This window comes from Catharus ustulatus, chromosome 21, assembly GCF_009819885.2.
Source record: "Catharus ustulatus isolate bCatUst1 chromosome 21, bCatUst1.pri.v2, whole genome shotgun sequence".
In the NCBI taxonomy this organism is placed as follows: Eukaryota; Metazoa; Chordata; class Aves; order Passeriformes; family Turdidae; genus Catharus; species Catharus ustulatus.
Window position 1 is genome coordinate 7,762,059 of NC_046241.1, and position 21,457 is coordinate 7,783,515.

Consider the following 21,457-nt stretch of genomic DNA (forward strand, 5'->3'; position numbering starts at 1 on the left):
CAATAAAATGCATTTGTATCTCTTGGAAGTTTATGACACATTTCTTTCCCAAGTATCCTAAAAAAAAACCAGATTGTCCTGAGGAAATAGGGAGTGGTAAATCATCTCCCCAAGAATGCACCCCCAAAAAGTGAGCAGGGGGAGGGAAAGCAAACTGAGCTCATCAGCTGATGTGTTCCAGCAGTGTTTAACACCAGCCCCTATTAACAGGCATCAGAGGCAATCTCAAAGTGCACAAAGCAAAGACAATGTGACAATAAAGCAGCATTTTAATTAGCAGCAGTTCCTTCCCCAGCCCAAAAGGTTCCTTCTGTGCATTCATATTCCCAGAACAACAACTGCCTTCTTGTATTCCATAAATCAAAAAAAAAAAAACTCATAAAAACAAGGCACTGCAATTGCACATTCCACATAATGGTCCAGAAATAAATTAGGCAATAAATATCAAATAATATATCCCCATCAGCAGTGAAAATCTACTCCTTGGATAATCAGAAGGGAAGATGCCTTCCAGCAGCTTGTGTCTGGCAGCTCGAAACAGGTAAAACAATACAGAGCTTTAATAAATCTTTTATCACCTTTTCTGCTGAAGAATACAGCAATTGTCCTGGGTAATGGTTTCCCTGAGCCCTGCATCCATCAGCCCTGATGCACTTGGTGTCAAAGCCAGGGGATCAGAACAAGAGCCACTTGTCAAAGCCAGGCACAGCTCTCCTCCTTCAGTTTTGGTGCCAGCCATCACTTACAGCATTTCTGAGAAGCTCAGGGCATTCATTTGGCCCTGCCATCAAAGTCCCCGACCCCACAGACACTGTGACAAAAAATCAGAGGTGATTTCAGCAAAGTTATTTTGCTCTGCAGAGGGGGCAGCAGATGGGGAAGGGCAGAGTGAGGTGTGGACCCTGTGCAAGGTTTGGTTACACGTGGGTCACGCCCTTTAGAGACCCCAGAGAGTTTTTAATCTAGAGCAGAAAGCTTGAAGGCTTGGTCTCCCTTCAACAGAACCAGAACAAACTCCCAAATAACTAAAACAACCCTAAATACACTGAGGATGAGCAGAATCCTAAACACACCACAAGCACGGGGAAACTGGTGCCCACTTCTCAGAGGCTGCTCAGAAAACCACAAAACTTTTGCATTTTCACCCCAAACCTGGAGCAGCCCCATCAGACTCATCCCTCCCAGCAGCAGCTCTTACCTTGCCGAAATCCCTCACGTCAAAGAGGTCGAAGGGATCGAAGAGGTCGCTGTTCCTTAACCCAAATTTGTCGTGGCACACTTTCAGGAAGGTCCGGATGTTCTTCAAACACAGAAACTGGGGGACAAAAGGGAGGAAAGGAGGGGGAAAGTGAGCAAGGCACAAATTCCAACTGAGATTTATTGAGTTACAGTAATTTCATGATTATAAGCAGCATGTTACAAAACAGGGTGTGATAAAAGGAATATATTCTATAACCATCTGTTGAGGGTGGGGCAGTGATCCTGATCTCAACGGCAGATATTCTGCTAATGGCCCATCCATTGAAACCAGGCAGGGCATTGTTCTTTATCTTTTCACAACCCATCCTTCCTCCAGCCAGTCATTTTCTGCTCATGGCCATTGAGTCTCACTGTGGCACTGATAAAATTACTGCATCCCATTGGGAGTTGCTCCAGCCAGGGGGAAGAGCCCAACATTTCTTACCAAGATAAAAACAGAGGTTTTGGAACACTAAGGGAGCCCCTTTCTCCACTGGACTCCAGAGGAAAACCGGATTTCTCCACATCCCCACTGGAGCTCCGGAGGGAAACTGCACCTTGTACAGGAGCACTGCTCCAACTGAGCCACATCTGTCACTGCAGGAGGATGCAGCCACCATGGGATGGGACTGCTGCCAACACCCTGCCTGACGGGTGTCAGGCTGTACTCTGACTGTGTCAGGGTTTGGGGTTTGTTCTTTGTAGTGCTGTATTTCTATTTTAATTTCCCTAGTAAAGAACTGTTATTCCTAATTCCCATATCTTTGCCTGAAAGCCCCTTGATTTCAAAATTATAATAATTTGGAGGGAGGGGTTTTACATTCTCCATTTCAAAGAGAAGCTCCTGCCTTTCTCAGCACACACCTGTCCTCCAAACTAAAACAGCAACTTTTCCTTCTCTGTCCATATATAAACCACACCTGATTATAAGCCGCACTTTGGGTTCAGACCAAAATTTTAGTCAAAATGGTGCAGCTTATAATGGTGAAATTACTGTGAATGCAAGAGAAGTGAGCAGGGGCTGAGGAGCCCTCTCTGCACAGGCTGCAGGAGTTTGTTTGTTGTTCCTGGGGATGTCAGACTCAGGGTTCTCCTGTGTTCTCAGCTGTGCTCCAGGAACACAACGCCCCTTTGAAAAACAACTTTCTCCCAAGGTGACATCCAGAAAGGCTGCAAAACTCAGGCCAGGACGTTTTCCTTTCAAGGTCGAAGGCAAATATAAATCATGTTCCACAGAAGCCCAGTGCTGAACTTTTAACCATTTCCAGCATGATCCCAGCTGGTTCCCTACAGAAGGGACAGCAACAGGACAAGGGGGAATGGCTTTAAAGTGGCAGAGGGGAGGGTTGGATGGGAGATTGGGAAGGAATTCTGCCCTGGGAGGGTGGGGATGCCCTGCCCAGAGCAGCTGTGGCTGCCCTGGATCCCTGGAAGTGTCCAAACCAGCCTGGATGGGGTTTGGAACAGCCTGGTATAGAGGAAGGTGTCCCTGCCCAGCGGTCAGCTTGGATAATCTGCAATTTCCCTTCCAACCCAAACCTTGGTGATCCAGCAAGGCTGACTGGCAGAGCAGCATCAAGTTTCTCTTTAAAACAATCCTGTCTTTGGCTACAGAAATAAAAGGTTGTTTATCCACAATCATCACACATTCCAAAGCCTGAGGAGTGCACAGGGCCTTGCTCCTGGCAGCACAGGGGATAAAAAATAAAAATAAAAGAGAAAAAATTAAAATCTGCTTCATTTTTGAAACTGCACCACCTACATCCTTCACCTGCTGAGCCAGCCAAAGAACTTCCCAGCAGAACACCTTCAATTTATCACTGTGCCTTTGGGCAACTCTTCACTCTTTTCAGCTAATTCCTTACAAATACCTGACAGAAATGTTAGAATCCAAAGGAAATCAGTGCATGAGGGGGTGAATCACCCCCGTGGGATCAACAGGCAGAGGAGCCAAGCTTTGGGTGCATTCCCTCAGCCTGATTTTGTCACAACCTGGCTCCCCCAGCTGTCATCAAACACACACCACCTAAAGACACCGCTTGCAAGCTTCACCCAGGGCTCAAAGCAAAAGAAAATAGCTTAATTTTCTGTTAATTAAAAGAATCAAAGCAGAGTCTTTGGGGCTGTGGTATCTCCTCGTTACCGCTGCTTTGGGGATCAGACTCCTCCAGCCACGGATTAGCAAAAATTAGCAAAATTATTAACAGCAGGCTGATTCACCTACACAGAGGCAGAAATAACCTCTCACCCTTCTGCAGTGAGTGCCAGCAGAGCTGCCCCAGCACAGGAGGTGCCACAGCCCCATCCCATCCCAGCACGTGCCAGAGGCAGGAACTGAAAACAAATCTGATTTTCTAGGGCATTCCTCTATCTCACACAAACACTGCAGTAAATACAAGTGTCTAGACTGGGAGGTTTCTGGTTGGTTGTTTTTTTGGAATTGCTTTACAGGCTCTCTTGCTGACACAGGTTATTTCATAACTTTATCTCCTGGGTTTCTGCAAGAATTTACACCCCGGGCTGCTGCGCTGCAGTCCCATTGATCCCAAAGTTCCAGCGTCTGCTTATTTTAAATCCTTTTAAGCCTCCAATTTGGAAACTTAATGGCACAGGGTACAGCCACAATTACACACAGCAAGATGCAAACTTCCTCTGCAGCACTGCTCATCCCAGCACCAAATCAGAATGGTTTGGGTTGGAAGGAAAATTCAGGATTTTCCATTTCCACACCTCTCACTATCCCAGTTTGTTCCAAGCTCCATCCAGCCTGGCTTTGGGATGGGGCAGCTGCTCTGGGCACCCTGTGCCAGTGGAGGAACCAAAGGATCAGGATTTGACAGGAAGGTCTCACAGATATGTGTTATAACAGAAAGGTCTTTGAATGTGGAATCTGAAGGAATAGAAATAATAGCAAGTTTTGATATAGAGGAAAAGAATTGTTGAGTTGGTTTTACTGGGTAGCTAAGAAGGCAAAGGGCAAGTGAGTTGGAAGGGGATTTTATGACTCTGAGCAAAGGATAAATCTACCTCAAACAAAAAATGTTTTTATGAAACAAAAAATAATTCAAACAAACAAAAATGCCATATTGCATGTAAAAAAAACCCCTCAACATTTTCCACTGCAAAAAAACTAAAAAACAACTTCTAACTTAAACTGTAACATACTAACCCTTTGTAATTAAACAATAGTAACATAACTATAGTAATGTTAATGGTTGTAACAAGCTATAAGTAATAATAAAAGTATTAATTGGTTGTCATGTATTAAAATAATCTACAATAAAAAATATATCATGCATTCTAACCAAAACTAAAAAAAGCTTTCAAACAAAGCTACAGCTGTAACTAAAAACGCTGTAAGCTAAGCTCTTATCACCCACAACCAGCACATTGCTGCATCATTTAAATATAATAAACAACATTTTAAAAAGCCCATCCATTTAAAGAGCTGCTGAAAAAGGCCTGGTTAGAACACAACAAACACAATTAACCAGGAGCTGGCAGCACAGCAAGGAAAAGCCACCACTGGGGATGACAAGTGCAGGTTGTCACCCTCTCTGGGCACCCCAAATCCAGGTGGGGACACCAGAGTGGTGTGGGTGGTACAATTCACTCCTGGCACTTTCTCCAAACCCAATCTGCAAAGTGTCCTCTTGTGCTTTTCGTTGTTTTGGCATTTCCAGGGAGGGTGATGAATTCTTGGCTCAGGACTCAACAGCCACGTGTTAAAATTAGCTCCAATTTAGCATGAGCCATTTTATTCACCAGTCAATCACACCTTTGGACAAGCAAACATTTCACAGGAGAAAAAAAAAAAAAGAGAGAGAAATCAATGTTCTGCACAGGGCTCATTCAGCACCTGTCAGACCCAAAATCAGTGGTGTCATTTATCTGCTCTGGGATCTCCTCTGGTGCAAATTCCCCAACCACACAAATTCCCAATCCTGCCACCACCCTCCTGGGCATCCAAAACAACCTTGGGAGCCACCAAGAATTCCATGCTCAGAGAATTCAATGGCCACCAACATTGCCAGGCTCTGGAACGGGCACAGAACAAATCCTGGGGTGGGGAGAGCATCCAGGGCACTGCAGAGCCCATCAGAGAGGGGACTGGAACAGGGGTGGGACTGTGCCAAACAGAGCAAGAAACTCATCTGGTAAAAAAAACCACCTTGAAGCCTGGTAATAGATAAGGAAAGTGTGCTCAGCTCTGCCCTGTGGGAGCCCAGCACATCCCTCTGGCTGCCCTGGGTGGTTCCAGACCCAGGCAGGGGCTCAGGAGCCTGGGTACAGTGCCCAGAACCCCTGTGCCTTGGATTTCTCTCCCTGGGAAAAATTACATGAAGAATTAAAAGTTACAAAAAATAAATAGAGTGTAAGTTAGATTATTACAAGGTGAAAAAGTAGGTTTTTAACATTGTTTGTAATAAGGGTCTGGGGTCAGGATGGAGGATTTTGGGCGTGTTCTGTCCTTCTTTCTCCTCCTTCCTGCATCCATCTTTTGGGTGATGTTGGCACTTTTAGATTGGTTTAGAGCAGAACCAGACTGTACAATAGAAGTGATAGGTATTGGAAGATAACTGTAAATAATGTTTATGTAGTTTTTAGTATAAAAGATAATCCCACCCCAGGGGTGGGCAGTGTGTCTGGGGCTGAGCTGCTGAACAAACCTCAGGGAAAGAACTTTTAGATGAGATAAAATAAACAACTCTGGAAATAACAGAAGAGTCTCCTGACTCTCTCCAGTGCTCAGGCTGGAACACAGAGACTCTAAACGCACACAGGTGTCAGCTCAGGCTGCAGAGACAGCACTGACCACACTGCCCCAGCCCTTGGAGGGCTGTGAAGAGCTGGAGGGAGGCAGCAGAAGGGGCCCCATCACCTGCACTCAGTTTCAGAAGAGCTCTGCTTATTTTTAACCACTCTGCAGAGTCATAAAGGGAAGAAACTGCTCTGAAGTCCCACTGGGAGCCCTTGGCCACCCTCCTGCTCATGGGGTGGCCAAAAACCCCAACAGTGCCTGGGAGCTCCTCAGCAGCTTCTGGGATGCTCTGTCTAAAAGGAAGTTTTCCTGATTTTATCTCTTTTCCTGGATTCAGTGAGTTTAGAGACTCCTGGGGTGGAGTTGTGCTGAGTTTTTGAGGCACTCAAACTCAGAAATGCACGGAGGTGCCCTCAGGAGAGGTCAAAGGAGGGATAATTTGGCACCTGGGATGGCTGCACTTTGCACAGGGATATGGACTCAGCAGGGACATGCCCAGCCACCCCAGGGCAGGTTGGATGTTGGGGAGCTCAGGCCCCCATTCCTCCTCACCCCACCCTTCAGGCCCCTCCCTGCAGTCCCAGAATGACTGAGCAGCCCTGGCACCTGCTCTGACAGCACAGGAGCCATTTCCAATGCAAATTCACCCAAACCAGCACATGGGGTGGGCTGGAAACACATCCCAGCCCTAAAGTCACACCAGCTCCTGACACCCACCAAAACTGCTCTATTAATGGAAAAACACAACCATTTTAACTCTGAGTCTGACCATCAACTCAGAGCTGCCAAGCCCTGCACAAAGCCATGTCCCCAAATGCCACATCCACACCCCATTAATCCCACCAGGGATGGGGACTCTGGTGCTTTCCTGAGCAGCCTGGTGATGGCAGAGACAGACAAAAAGCTGCAGAAAGCAGCAGCAGCTGCTCAGCTGGGATCCCAGGTGGGCTCTGGAGGAGAATCAAAGCAGCTCCTGCTCCTTCCACTTGGGATTGTCTGAGACACTTGTAAAAAATGCCATAAAACACAAAAAAAAAAAAAAAAAAAAAAAAGAAAGGAAAGAAATGAGGAGATGGTTTTGCCTGGAAGGGCAGGAACATCCAGCAGCTCTCAGCATTTTGGAAAAGCCCTTCAGGAGAGGGGCTGTGGCTGAGGGGGAGCACACAGTGGCACACAGGGTGTCTGGGCACATGGCACATGGTTTGAAATGTGTCCTGCAGCATGCAGGGAGTGCTGGAGCTGTGCTGGGGCAGATAACCCTGCTGATGGATGACAAAAGGGACTTTCTTTAGCACTCCTGGCCCTGGTGGCAGATTCCCTCTTATCTCACTGCCAGCACCTCTGGAAGAAGTGAGTCCTCAATGGGAGCTGGGAGCATCTGCTTATCACAGGCTCTGCAGAGGGGCCAGGGAGGCTCTGCTGGAGAAAACACAGCATTTCCAAGGGGAAATCAGCTGTGCCATGGCACAAACCTCTGCAGAGAGCCAAAGGATGCACTCTGAGCCACCTCTGTGCTACTCTGATATTGCAAAGGAGCATCCAAAAATCAGGAATGGAGAGAAAGTCCAAGGGTGAATGGAGAGAAAGCCCAAGGGTGAATGGAGAGAAAGTCCAAGGGTGTCCAGTGGGAGCTGCAGGGCTGCAGCTGGGGTTGGGATTTTGGGTGGTCTTTAAGGTCCCTTCAAACCCAAACCATTCTCTGATCTAAAACTGAACATCACAGCCTGTGTCTGATCTCTCTGCCCCATCCAGCTCCCCTCCACACCAAGGGCTGGTTTGGGGAGCAGCAATGAGTCCAGAGCACCACTGGAGCTCATGTTCCACCCCCCAGCAGCACCAAATCTGCCTTGGCTTTGTTCCTCCTGGCTTTGTTCCTCCCCATTGTCTCTGGTGCACAAAACCTCCCTGCAGAGAATTCCCCTCTGCATTTGGATTCCACTCGCAGCTCATCAATTACTTCAGATGGACAGATTAAATTTCGGGTTGTTGGACAGCAGATTTATCTATTGAGAAGTGGAGAATGAAATTATTTCTCAAACAGTTTAGCACTATTATTTTCCCCCCCATCCTTTTCAAAGCCATTCCCATTGCTGAGCGCTCCAGGGCTGGGCAAATTCCACTTAAGGGAGGATGATTAATGAGCCTGAAGCGCTGATGAGGGCTGACCTCTCCACAGCTTCTCCTTCTCACATCCTCTCTCAAGCACCGTTTATCCCCAGGAAAGCACCTGAGGGGAAGCAGCCATGGATTTTTAGCAAACACCCATGGCAGGGCACTGGGAGGGCTGGGGGAAAGCAAAGAAAAGCTCCTTCCCTGGGAGGAAAATCAGAGCTCAGGGGGATGAAAAATTCCTGCACAAACTCACCAAGAAAAGCACAGCTCACACCTTCACTCATCATCATGGTTCAAAGGGACAAAGATCCCCCAGTTACCCCCCAGGAGCTCCCCATCATGGTCTGTGGGCTCTCAAAGGGAAGGGGTCTCTCAGTTATGAGCTAGAAACCAGAATATACATGGAATTGTGAAAAAATAATTCAAAACTGCAAAATAAAATTAAAATAGAGAGTCTGGAGTAATACCTAGAGGTCCCAACCTCAGCCCCTGAGCAGAGGATGCTCAGAGGGGGCTGCTGTCACCCTGCCAAGCCCAGGGCTCCAAGAGCCAAGGGAATTTTTCCTGGCTCCTGAACTCTTCATAAAGACTTTCAGGTTCATTTTCACCATTACATACAGAAAAAAAAAATAAAAAAAGCAAAAAGAAGGCTGTGAGTGTGGCTAAAACCCTGTGAGTGTGGCTGAGAGTCCCAAGGCTGGAGGAGGGGACAAGGATCCAGTGACATCCTTGAGTCCAGAGGAGGGAAAAGGCATCACAGGCCAGCCCAGATGTTTGTGTGCTCAGAGTGACCTCCCCAAAGCCCAGAACCCCTCCCTGTGCCAGGGGAGGCTCTGAGGGGCTGTGCAGGAGCAGCACATCCCACATTCCTGGGGTCTCTGTCCCTCTGTCCATCCCAGGGTCACCCCACGGCGCTCAGGGGCTCTAAAGGAGAGGAAGGAAGCTGCAACTTCCCGAAGAAAACGCTGGAGCTGCCACTGCTGACAGAATTTCCCTCCTTTGTGGAGCCCTCCTGGGCCTGCTGAAGCTGGGAAAGCCACAACCATTAAATTTTATTTAATTGCAGTGCCTGGGAGGGTTTCATGGATGGATTACAAGGGCTGGAATTGCCCCAACCACCCCAAATCCAGCAGGTCCAACAGGTTCAGCACTGCTGCAACCCCCCAGCCACAGGTCTGAGGTTTGTGCATCCCAAACCCTTCCCACTGAGGTTCTGGAAAAGCCCAGTGGAATCTCTGTGTTGCTGATTGTAAATGGATCTTTTAGGATGTCTCTGAAGAGCCAAGCCCAGGGACAAAAAGAGTTTCTGGCCAAGCAAGGCAGCCCTGGTGTCCAGCAGCTCCTGGGGATGGATGGCAAGGCAGGGAACAGACACTTTGCACCCCTGAGTGTGGGAAAACCACCAAGGATCATCACCCTGCTCCTGAGGAGAAACCCAGAAACTTCCCAGGCTCATCAGTGCCACAGCAGAGCCCTCCAAGGCGGTTCTTGCTTTTGGGCTTTGTCACAGAATGCAGGAATCTCACAGTCCTGGGTGTCTCCGCTGCAGATCCAGGCTGGGCTTTCCTGAGAATCAAATCTGAGGCTGCAGAAAGCCTGGGAGCAGGAGAGCTGGGAGGCATTGCTCAATCTGCCCACATGTGGCATCCTGAATGAAGAGTTCCCTTCCACACTGCCCAAACTCAGCCTTTTCCTCTGTGCTGCTCCATCAGGGGAACTCAGTTTAAAAAAGGGGAAAAAAAGAGAAAATAATTTTAAAAAAAAGATGCTATTGCTGTGAAGTGCCTCACCCAGGCTCACACTCCACTCCAAAAAACTCCAAAAACACGACCACAGATAAGAGATGGGACATGTGAAAAATAAATCCTGATGGGAGCTGATGGAGGGATGAGATAACTCCATGCGTGGGAAGGCTCCTGCAGAGAAAACTCAAAACATTTGGGCCAACCCAAAGCTCTGACCTGAACCATGACAATCAAATTATAACAGAGCACTCAGCTGCTCTTGAGGAACAGCAGGGATTGCGTAAGGCCAGCTAGAGTTACCCTGCAGGGCTGCTCTTCCAGGGAACTTTCCAGGCAGGATTGTCCTGCTGCTGCTCAGGCTGGGGCAGGGAATGGAGCCCTGATGGGCTCTGGACAGGGCAGTGATGGGAAAAGCTCTCAGATGAGTCAAGAGCAGCCGAGTCAGCAATTCCAGCCTTGTCACGTCAGGCAGCAGCCTGCAAGCCTGGGCTAAGTCAAGACATTCCCACAAATGATTTTTGTCTCTTTATAACCAAGCTGCCCTGAAAAAATGGTGAAAAGCCCAGCTCTGAAAGTGCTGTGAACAACAGGGGACTCCAGTGGCATTCATGCAAAACTGGCTAAATAATAATCAAATGTGCAAGCTGAATTAAAAATATTTATATATCAGTTATAGAGGAATCCCATAGAGCAGATTTTAAATATTCATTGACAGGGCTTGGAGCAGCCTGGTCTAGAGGAAGGTGTCCCTGCCATGGCTCCAATGAGTTTTATGGTCCCTTCCATAAAATCTGTGATTCTGTGATCCCCAAACACCCCTGAGCTGACATGAGACAGAGGAACACCCTCATTTCAGGGCACACAGAAGCCTCACTGCAATTCTGCTTTCTTAAAACATCCCAAGAAAATCTGAATTTAGAAATTCTGCCATCACACCAACAGCATGCAATCTCCCAACATCCAAAAGACTTTTTCTGGGAAGAGCTTGTATGGCTGCCATGGCATTATTCATCCTTGGTGGGTAAAATGCAATTTTTCTGCACACAGTCACGGGGTGGGGTGACTCCTTTCCAATTAGCCTCACTTCACTTCCACAAAGCCTCCAAAATTACAGCTGAATGTGTTGTTTGCCTCGGTGCAAGAAGTGCCAGGGTACCTGGCAGAAAGCAGAGCAAACAAACTCCTCAAACATTCATCCCCCAGAGCCCCAGCAGGGCATCACCCACAGGGAAATCACCGCTGCAAAGCAAAACCTCAGCCAAGAAAAACATTTACAACGCCAAGTTTGTCTCAGCTTTTACCTCTGAAACGGGTGGCAGAGGAAATAAAAGCCTGGAAAAACTGCAAATGTCATGGTGCAGTGGGATTTGCAGAGCCTGGTCCAACAGGAGGGCACAGTTCTGCATCCCAGGAGATGGAAATACCCACTCCTGGTGACACCAGGGCTGGGTGACACCCCCTGGATGCTGCAGCCACCCCCAGAGCCCTGCTGAAAACCAGAGCAGTGGGCTGGGAGGGAACCAGCCCTGAAATGTCACCCCAGGGACAGGGATGGCATTTTCAGAAGCAGACAACAAATTCTCAGAACATTTCTCTTAATGGCACCAGGTAATGATGCTGAAAGACATCCCCCAGCTCCTGCCTGGAGAAGGAATTAAAACCACAACACTGCTCACATTCTGAGCTGATGCAGATGAAATCAAGCTGCATTTTCACAAGATTGAGCCCAAAATGTGCTGTTTAACAGGTCCCTGGGTGCTCTGTGCTGCCATCAGCTCCTTGGGGCACAGGTGATGAGCAGCTCAGCTCCTTCTCCACCCCAAAAAGCAGCAGAAATGGGGTCCTGGGGTGCCCCTGGGCCAACCAACCTAAAACATGAAAAATTCTGCTGTGCCACAAGCCAGCCCTCCCCTGGGGAGTCACTCAGGGCTTCTCCTCCTCCTCAGCTTTCAATAATGAATGGTTTTGTTGTGGTTCAGTGTTGGGAAGGAGAGGCAGTGCTGGGAACAGGAAGGGATTTTGGTGATGCCCACATTTAAAGCCAGGCTGGGGTGAGCCCCCTTCCCCCCCCAGGAACAGGAAAATGTCACAGTTTCAGTGATAAACACACAGCTGGGTGCTCAGAACTCCCCTGGCACCAGGAGAAGCCCCCACGAGTCTCCACCAGACTCCAGAAAGCTTCAGAGCACATCCCAAAATCCTACTTACCCAAATACATCAACCCCAAACCCATCCCTGTGTCCTAGGAAAGGAAAACCCACCCACAACCACAGGCACAAACACCCATTTTTCTTTCCACCCAAAGCCCTTGTGCTGCCCTGGGCAATTTGCATTCAGGGTATCAGTTCCTCTCCCTTGCAGCACTGCAAGGAAATTAATTAACTGAAGAGTAACTGCAAGTATCACAAAGCTTGGGAGGCCAAGACAGGAAACCTGAAGGTTAACCATCATATTTAATGTAGGCACAAGATAAAAATCAGAATGAACTTTGATCGGGGGAGGATGAAGAGGCCACTGGCAGTACTGTGATGTTGGTTGGGCTTTTGTTGTTTTTTGTTTTTTAAAGATTAGAGGCTCTATTTTATCAGCAAGATTTCAATTAAGCATTTTCAGCCCTCGTGGAGGAAAGAGAGAGGTTGAATTCCTTACTAGAGAGGATCAAGCCAGGTGAAAAGCACAAGAGGCAACACTCCTTGATCCTGGCACTGGGTTTGAAAGGAAACCCGAAATGTGGGAAGGATGCTGTGAGCTCAGCAGAGGCAGGGCTGTCCTAAACCTGCACCCAGGTCTGTCCTAAACCTGCACACAGGGCTGTCCTAAACCTGCACCCAGGTCTGTCCTAACCCAGTCCCAGCAGTGGATCTGCACCCAGGGCTGTCCTAAACCTGCACCCAGGGCTGTCCTAAACCTGCACCCAGGGCTGTCCTAATCCAGCCCCAGCAGTGGTTCTGCACCCAGGGCTGTCCTAACCCTTCCCAGGGCTGTCCTAACCCAGCCCCAGCAGTGGTTCTGCACCCAGGGCTGTCCTAACCCAGCCCCAGCAGTGGTTCTGCACCCAGGGCTGTCCTAACCCAGCCCCACAAAGGGTTCTGCACCCAGGTCTGTCCTAACCCTTCCCCAGCAGTGGTTCTGCACCCAGGTCTGTCCTAACCCAGTGATTCTGTACCCAGGTCTGTCCTAACCCAGTGGTTCTGCACCCAAGGCTGTCCTAACCCTTGCCCAGCAGTGGTTTTGTACCCAGGTCTGTCCTAATCCAGTCCCTGCAGTGATTCTGTACCCAGGGCTGTCCTAACCCTTCCCAGGGCTGTCCTAACCCTGCCCCAGCAGTGGTTCTGCACCCAGGTGTGTCCTAACCCAGTGGTTCTGTATCCAGAGCTGTCCTAACCCTTGCCCAGCAGTGGTTCTGCACCCACGGCTGTCCTAACCCAGCCCCAGGTCTGTCCTAACCCAGCCCCAGCAATGATTCTGTACCCAGGGCTGTCCTAACCCTTCCCAGGGCTGTCCTAATCCAGCCCCACGATGGGTTCTGTACCCAGGGCTGTCCTAAACCTGCACCCAGGGCTGTCCTAACCCTTCCCCAGCAGTGGTTCTGCACCCAGTTCTGTCCTAACCCTGTACCCAGTTCTGTCCTAACCCAGCCCCAGCAATGATTCTGTACCCAGGGCTGTCCTAACCCAGCCCCACAAAGGGGTTCTGTACCCAAGGCTGTCCTAACCCAGTGATTCTGTACCCAAGGCTGTCCTAACCCTGCACTCAGGTCTGTCCTAACCCTTGCCCAGCAATGATTCTGTACCCAGACCCTCCCCCTGCACGTCCCCAGCACAGCTCAGTTATCCCAATTCACACCACAGGAAGAAAACAGGCAACAAAAGGGAAATCACTTCCCATCCCCAGTTATTTTTTGCAGGGTGGAATTTAATGAGAGACTCCAGCCAGAATTGAGTCTGGTTCTGGGAATTTCCCTAAAGCATCAAGAGATTTGTTACCACAATGAATTAAAGATCTTTCTGCAGTAAGCAGTGCTGAAATTTTGGCCACAGACTCCAAACCTCCCTGGATTTGGGCACAACCCTGTCCCTGACCTCCCCTGGATTAAAACAAGGGGAGCTTCATTTCTGAACCAATTTATTCCAATCTCTCCTTGAGGATGTGACTATTTTACCTTATCTGGAAGAATTTTTTCCCCTCCCTTCCCAAGCTCCAGAGGTAAAATTTACTGCCACAGCAATGAAGAACAGTTCCTGCTCTGCATGATAAAAACAGGCTACAGAAAATTAATCTACTGGCTACTTAATTTGTAAAGCTGCTTAAAAAGGTCAGGTCCCCAGCTCATAAAAACCACCACTGAGAACAGATCCCAGCGATTACGGGAAACAAGGCTCTGGATATTTATATAAATTAATGCTTGGGGAGGATAACAAGATAACAGGACCCTCTAATTTAACACCCACATCCCATTCCTGGCAGCTCCCAACTCTCATTTATTACAGGAACACATCAGGGGTGCACCCAAAGCTGGCACCTGGGGCTGCAGGGTGTTAGAAATCCTCCCCAAATCTCCTGGATGCTTTGACTGAACAGTTTCCAGATCTGGATTCATATTTCTGTAAGGCAAGTCCTCCTTTCTGAGCCAGCTAACACACACAAGCAGGGAAATATTTTTATATTTTTATCCCTTTTTTGTTTCTCTGTTTAAAATAAGGGAGAACACTGTTTTGTATTTTGTGAGGGGAGCTATATCTTTTCTTTAATTTCAAGCTAGGCTTTTGTAAATTGTTTAATGGGAGGCTGCATGTAGGGATTAATCACAACCACCACCATTTGTGTAATTCTGCACTGATCTACACTCAGTTAGCAGGAAAACTCCACTGGAAAATCTCCCTGTGAGACAAAGGGAAAATCCAGGTTGGCTCTCTGGAGCCAAGCCTGCTTCCCTCCATTCCTGCTCTGATTTGGGTCCTGTCAACCCCAGGACATAATTTCCTCTGAACAACCTGCTCCAGTGCAAGGGGGATGGAGCTGGATGAGCATCCAGGTCCCTTCCAAGCCAGTCTGGGATTGCATGGAGCAGGATTTAATGAGCTGTTTGCCAGCCAGACAGGAGCAGCTCCACCAGACAGTGCACAAGCAAAGCTGGCTGTTAATTGGGATATCTCAAATAAACTCTGGGCCCAGGGTAATTGCATTTGCAGAGCGTTAGGCAAGGCTGGGTTGCTTTTGCTGTGCCTGGCTAATTAATTTGGTACAATTTGAGGATGCAGATAAGGCCCCAGGGAGATGTTGGGCTGGACCATTAGTGCTGTATTTCAGCCAGAGGGGTGAAGAGGGGAGCTGGCAGCAGCATCTGATTCCTTCTCAGCTGCTCCACTCCATCTCCTTCCAAAGCCACCCACTCTGCTGGAGAGGGCTGAGAATTGTCTGGACAGGAAAGGACAATATTTGGAGCTTAATGGGACAGGATCAATAAGTCTAAACAGGCAGCAGCCCTAAAAAAGCTCACTGACCCATGAATTAAAGTGACTTTATTGACACAGTTAAGACAGTATCAACACCCAGTCAAACACAGACTCTTCATTTCCCCTTTTTTTTTTTGGCAGCATCCCTGCTTTAATTTCCTAAGTACCACCCAACTGAAGTTAATTTTTAGTACAGCTGCATGTATGACTTCCTTCTGCTTTAAATTATCCCTTCTCTTAGCAACTGCCTCCACCAACACACACAGAGAGCAGAACTCGGGGAGGGATTTTTTAAGCACAGAATTAAGGTGTGAGAACAAGCACGAGGGGTTTTGTCAGACTTATGTAAACTCAGCTCCGAGCAGGAGTTATTAAAAAGCCTGGCTTAGGAGCCAGCACAGTGCATTTAAAAATCCATCCAGCAAGCATTAAGGCAGGTCTGGCTCCTGTGGAAATGGCTGTGGCACACATTAGGCTGAGCTGTTAGGAATAAATTGTTCCTCTGCATAATGCAACGGAGACCACGCAAAGAGGGGAAATGAAGGCTGCACAGTATTTTACAGGGCTATAAACAGCCAGGGAAATAAAACATCTCTCCTAAGGTGTAGCTTCCAATGCAAAAAGCTCTTACTCAAAGCAGTGCTGCCTCCAGCTCCGTGGGGGAAAGGCTCTCCAGCTGCTGAGAGCCTCGGGGAGGGGAGCAGAAATAACATGTCATGTAAAGTCATCGTGACCTGTCACTTCTGCTTACACTCAGGGAGCAGATGGAGGCTTTTCCTGGAGCACACTGCACCAGGAGCAGCATCCATGGGCTGGAGCAGTGAGCAACATCTGTGTGATGGAGCCCAGGCAAAGGGCAGAGGGTGACACTGCACGGTTCCCCTGCTGGGGATGGTTCTGGAGCCCTGCAGGGAACAAAACTTTCACCTCTGTGTTTTGGGGCTGTGCTCACACTCCTGATCCATCCCTGCCAAGCCTGGCAGGGTTTGATGCTGCCCACAAAGGGATCTGATGGAGGTTTTAGTCCTCCTCCACTCCCAAATTCCTCCTTCCATCGCAGGAAACTTTCTTCATGCTGTGATGAATAATCCAAGGAGCATCCAGTAAAGTGATGCAATGATCTGAAACGCAGCTCCAGTTGTGGTTTCCCTGGTTCTGAGCTGCTGGTCTCACTCAGACACTCAACTTTTGAACTTTTGTCCCTCCTGCAGCACGTGGGACGAGCTCCCAGCTGCTCTGTGCCCACAGCTCTGACTCCTCAGGGAAGGACTGCACAGTTACACAACCCCCAAAATAAAATCCTCCTTCCCCACCTCCCCAGCCCAGACCCCACAGCCTGACAGCAGCACCACTCCCGTTCAGCCCAAGCTCTCAGGAAAACAGCAGAGCTGCCCTGGGTCAGCATCACACATCACACAGCTCCTGCAGATTTCTGCCTTTGCCTTGGACCTCTTCACTCCTGACCCAGCCCAGTTCCTCCATGAGGAGCTCCAAGGTCTCACACCAGGTCAGTGTGACCCCAAAACCAGCCCCAAAACCCTGGGAAATCCAGCTCAGCTCCCTCCCAGCAGGCAGAGCCTCCTCCCCAGGGTCTGTGCAGGCTGGCAGGTTTGGGGTGCCCACTGGGGAGCCTGGGGAAGGGACAGCATCCGTGGGGGACACACAGAGGGACTGTCCCCAAGCTGTCCCCAGCTTCCTGCAGCTGGGAGAGGAGCCATGGCCTGAGCCTGGCACTCAGCACCACCCCAGGAGGGTGAGGAGAGAGGAGGAGGAGGAGAGGAAGAGGAGGATGAGGAGGAGGAGAGGAAGAGGAGGATGAGGAGAGGAAGAGGAGGAAGAGGAGGAGAGGAAGAGGAGGGGAAGAGGAAGATGAGGAAGAGGAGAATGAGGAGGAGAGGAGGATGAGATGGAGGAGAGGAAGAGGAGGATGAGGAGGAGGATGAGGAGGAGGATGAGGAGGAGGATGAGGAGGAGGATGAGGAGGAGGAAGAAGAGGAGGAAGAAGAGGAGGAAGAAGAGGAGGAAGAAGAGCTGACACTTCTGTCCCTTCCCCTCCTGCAGCCAACACCAACAGGGACAGCAAGAACCCAGCAAGAACCCAGCAAGAACCCAGCAAGAACCCAGCAATAGCCCAGCAGTTGAGTCCTCCCTGACAAAAACAAACACTGGATTACAAACCCCAGCCCAGCTGTCTCTCCCCAAGCCCCAGGAAGGCAGAGGGACAGCAGATCCCTGCCCAGTGCTCCTCCCCAGGCAGAGGGAGATCCAGTGCTCTGCATTCCCACTTTATCTGGATAACCTCTGCCCAGGCTCAGGGCCTGGTACCAAGTGCAGCTTGGACCTGGGAATCCATGAGTAACACAAAAATAATCCAAAAACTCACGCAAAGTAATGCCCATGGTAACTCCTAAGTGGCTTTTTTGAGCACTCACATCCCCTGCTAAGGGAGATTCCTGAAGAACCAGCTCAGAGCACCCTCCCCACAGCTGCCTTCAGCCCACAAAACTGTAAAAATCCAACTGTTATTGGGGGGATTTTCCCCAGAAAAGGTTTGCAGAAGTATTTTTCCCAACGACAGCAGGAGCAGTGATGCTAAAACAGCCCAGGACAGCATGTGGAGCCCTGGGCACAGCTGCTGATGTGCCAAAGACAAACCCAAGCAGTTATGAAGGCACAGACAAGTTAAAAAATCTCTTTTTGTGTGCTCTGTGGGAGCAGCTCCTCCTGCCCCAGCAGCAGAGGCAGGTAATGACAGCCCTGCTCAAATAACAGGATTTTGTGGAGTCAGAACACTCCTCACACTGTGTCTGTGTCACACAGGATCCTCACACCCTGGCTCTGCTCAAAAAAAAAAACTCTAAAGCAGAGGAAAAAAAAAAGAAAAAAAAAACCAAAAAAACCAACAAAAAAACCCCCAAAAAATAATATTTGAGCAGTTCTTTTTGCTCAGAAAAACAGATTTTCCTGTGAAAAGACCCTGGTGGCTACAGGGGATCCAACACCCATGCACACACACAGCCCCATCCTCTCTGCCCCTCTGGATTTATGAGGCTGCTTTCCACCCCCTGAAGTTTGATCTCACTCCTTTCATTCTCACCCAGTTAAATCAGGAGTTTAGGATCATTTTTGTAATTCAGGTAATTCTATTCACTCCTTGCTGGTGGAGCCCAGAGCTGAACGTGGGTTGGCTTCAGTTTAATTTTTTTTATTATTTTAAAACCAATCATCATTCTGGGTTTATAAATTTTACAACCTGGGCGTTTTAAATTCGCTTTCAAGTCTGCAAGGCTTCAGACAACACTTCAATCACGTTCTTCTGCATTTCCCCAAAGCAAGGAGAGCAATGCCTGCTTGTCTGCCTTCCCTCAAGGAAAAATGAAACTGTCACATCACAGGACTCCACAAAAACACCAGGGGAGGGAGAGCCACAGGAATATTTAACCTCAGTGCTGGTGATGCTGATCTGGGGGTCAGGGGGAGCAGGATCCTGATCCCTGAGGGTGATGAAGGGACCAGCACATCCTGGGGGTGCCAGCACAAACCTGGTGACCACAGCAGGAGTCAAAGTGCAAGAAAAGGAGACTCCAGGGATGCCACCCACTGGATCAGGTCACTGAGACAGAGTTATCCCAGAGATATTAAATATTCCCCCCACACAGGCAGCCCAAGCCAGGCTCATCTGGCAGATTGAGCCTTCAAAAAGAACCTAAAGCCAGCAGAAAGTACTCTTGGCTTTGGGTGAGATGGCAAAACAAAGGACACTCAAGCCTTAAATCACATCAGAGTCCCACATCCCCTTCCCACTGCAGAGGAACAGATTTTGCCCACGCTGCCAGAATTACCAGAACTATGAAAACGCAGTGAGGCTTCATCTTCCATCAATAAATTCATTTATTTTTCTATAGAGGCTCTCCCCCACCCTGGCAGCTGTATGCTAATTCCCCCTCAGCACTGCATTATTATCACTTGGAACAGATGTTGCAGCCACTCCAAAATCTGGAGGTTACAAAAACTATTAACCTAAGCTGGGCTGAGCTTGGGAGGGGGTGAGGAGGAGGGGACAGCTCAGCCCAGGTCCCAAAGCCAGGCTCAGCACCCACAGCAACCCAAACTAATCAACAAAAACGCCCCAAAATCTTAGAAAATAAATTTAAAGCAATCCATGGATGCTGTGATTTACTCCAAAAACTCAGGGGAATCAGCTACAAGATCCCCATGGGTTTGGAGCTGGGCACAAATGTGGATGTAATCAGGTATTTGGGTTTTTTTTTTTGGAGGTGTCTTTGATGGGGGTGTGTGCAAACAAAGTCATTTCAAGCCCAGATAAATCCAACTGCAAAAGGTTCAGCATTCCCCATGGAATTGCTTTCTCCAGAGCAGCCCAGTGTGGCTCTGGAGTAATTAATGCCAGAATCTATTTATGACCTTTGAATAAATTGTTCTTTTCTGAAGGGAAAGCTGTTAAACACGTTAGCAAATATAATTAAGAGGGAAGGGGGGGGATGACAAAAATCTGGAATTAAATCTCTGCTAATTAGAAATTCTTCTTGCAACAACCTGGCTAAAACTCTGAGGCAGATACTGTAGCTTCATTAAAGCCTCCTCATTACCCTTCCCGAGATAACCCAGCTGTCAATACCAGGAAAATTCGCTTCTAACCTTTGTCACCTCTAAGGAAATAAAATAAATGTAGGTGTTGTGTGTGTGGGAGAGCTTGGTGACGTGCACCTGAGCACGCTGAGGGTGGGAAATGCAGCAGGGGAGAAGCCAAAGGTTGGTCTGGCCTCTCACCCTCTCAGCCAAGGAACAGGTTTGGCTGCTCAGGGGATCTGACCACGTTTTCTGCATCTCAGGTGAAGCTCCCAGCAGTGAGACTCTGGTTGCATCACATCCCAAGTGGGCAAAACCTCGAGGAGTGGCAGCGATGGAAGGTGGGGAAGCGCTTGGAAGAGTCAGGGTGAACATCCCAAACCCAGCAGGGAGGGTTAAAACCAGGTGACAAATCTGTGGTGCCACCCAGAGCCTGCCCTGCCACCTGAGCCCACTCAGGGATCACCCACATCTGCCAACATCCCAGGTTAAACTCCTAATTATTTCAGAAATCCCTTCAAAAACTCCGCTTTTCTGCAGAAATATTTGTGCTGGAGCAATAGCCGCCCCTAAATCCCCACAAAGAAAAGCTCAGTGGATCAGCCAAGGGGAGGATGCACAGGAGGGACAGGAACACCTCCCTGGGGTTATTTATTCCCAGCTCAGAGCAGTGTGGACAGGTCAGCAAACCCCACACCTCATGCCCTTCACCCCAAAAATTTCCCATTTTTAGAGGCAGCCCCACACCCCAGCCTTCCTCCATGGGCTGGCCCCACGCCCCCAATCCCACAACACCAAGTTTTTAGGTCTCTTTTCCAGCTTGAAAACTTAAATTTTTTCTACAGATTTTTTTCTCCATCACCCCAGAGCTGGAAGCTGCCACAGCACCACAACACTGCCCTGTCCCCAAAACCTGCCCAGGCACCAGGACAAAGCCATTTTCACCCTGCAGATGGAGCATCCAGCAGCAATTCCCACTCAACAGCCCCAAACCCTGCAGCAGCAGCAGGGAAATAAAGATATAGGAGCTGATCTATAAAGGGACAAAAAAAAATCATAAACTCTTCTGCTGGGTTTACTAGGAAATTTTCTGGTTTATTTTCTGTTTAAAGCCACAATTCTCCCATAGCTGTGGGAGGAAAAGTCTTGTGTCTTTTTTTTTTTTTTTTTTTTGTCTCCTCCCCTCTGCAAGGCTCACCAGTGATTTTCTTGGAAGATCACTCACATGAGAAAGTGCTTCCCATAAACACAAAGGGTCTGGATGTGCACACAGGGCTGTCCCAGTGCTGTGCACATTTCCTGTCCTGGGGCCATGCCACTCAGCCTGGGATTTCCAGGCTCTAACACACGCCAGCTCTTAAAGGAATACAATTTTATTTACATAGAAATATATTTATATATTTTACACATTGATCTCTGTGCCATATTTTATATATTAAACATATTTATACCATCACAGACCTATCTCCCATTCTTGCTACTTCTGCCACAAAGCCCAACCTCTAAGAGCAAGAAAAAAAAACAGAATCCTGCATGAACCTGGGTGCTCTGAG

The 21,457-nt window shown here is 48.6% G+C and overlaps 1 protein-coding gene across 7 annotated transcripts in view; it reads right to left on the reverse strand.

Moving 5' to 3' along the window:
* Positions 1–21,457, reverse strand: part of VAV2 (vav guanine nucleotide exchange factor 2) — a 122,368-nt gene that overhangs the window by 91,935 nt on the left and 8,976 nt on the right. For all 7 annotated transcript variants that reach the window (XM_033077539.2, XM_033077537.2, XM_033077536.2 and 4 more), the window contains exon 2: positions 1,199–1,315. In XM_033077539.2, the coding sequence (XP_032933430.1) occupies positions 1,199–1,315 (117 nt within the window). The remainder of the gene's footprint in view (positions 1–1,198; positions 1,316–21,457) is intronic.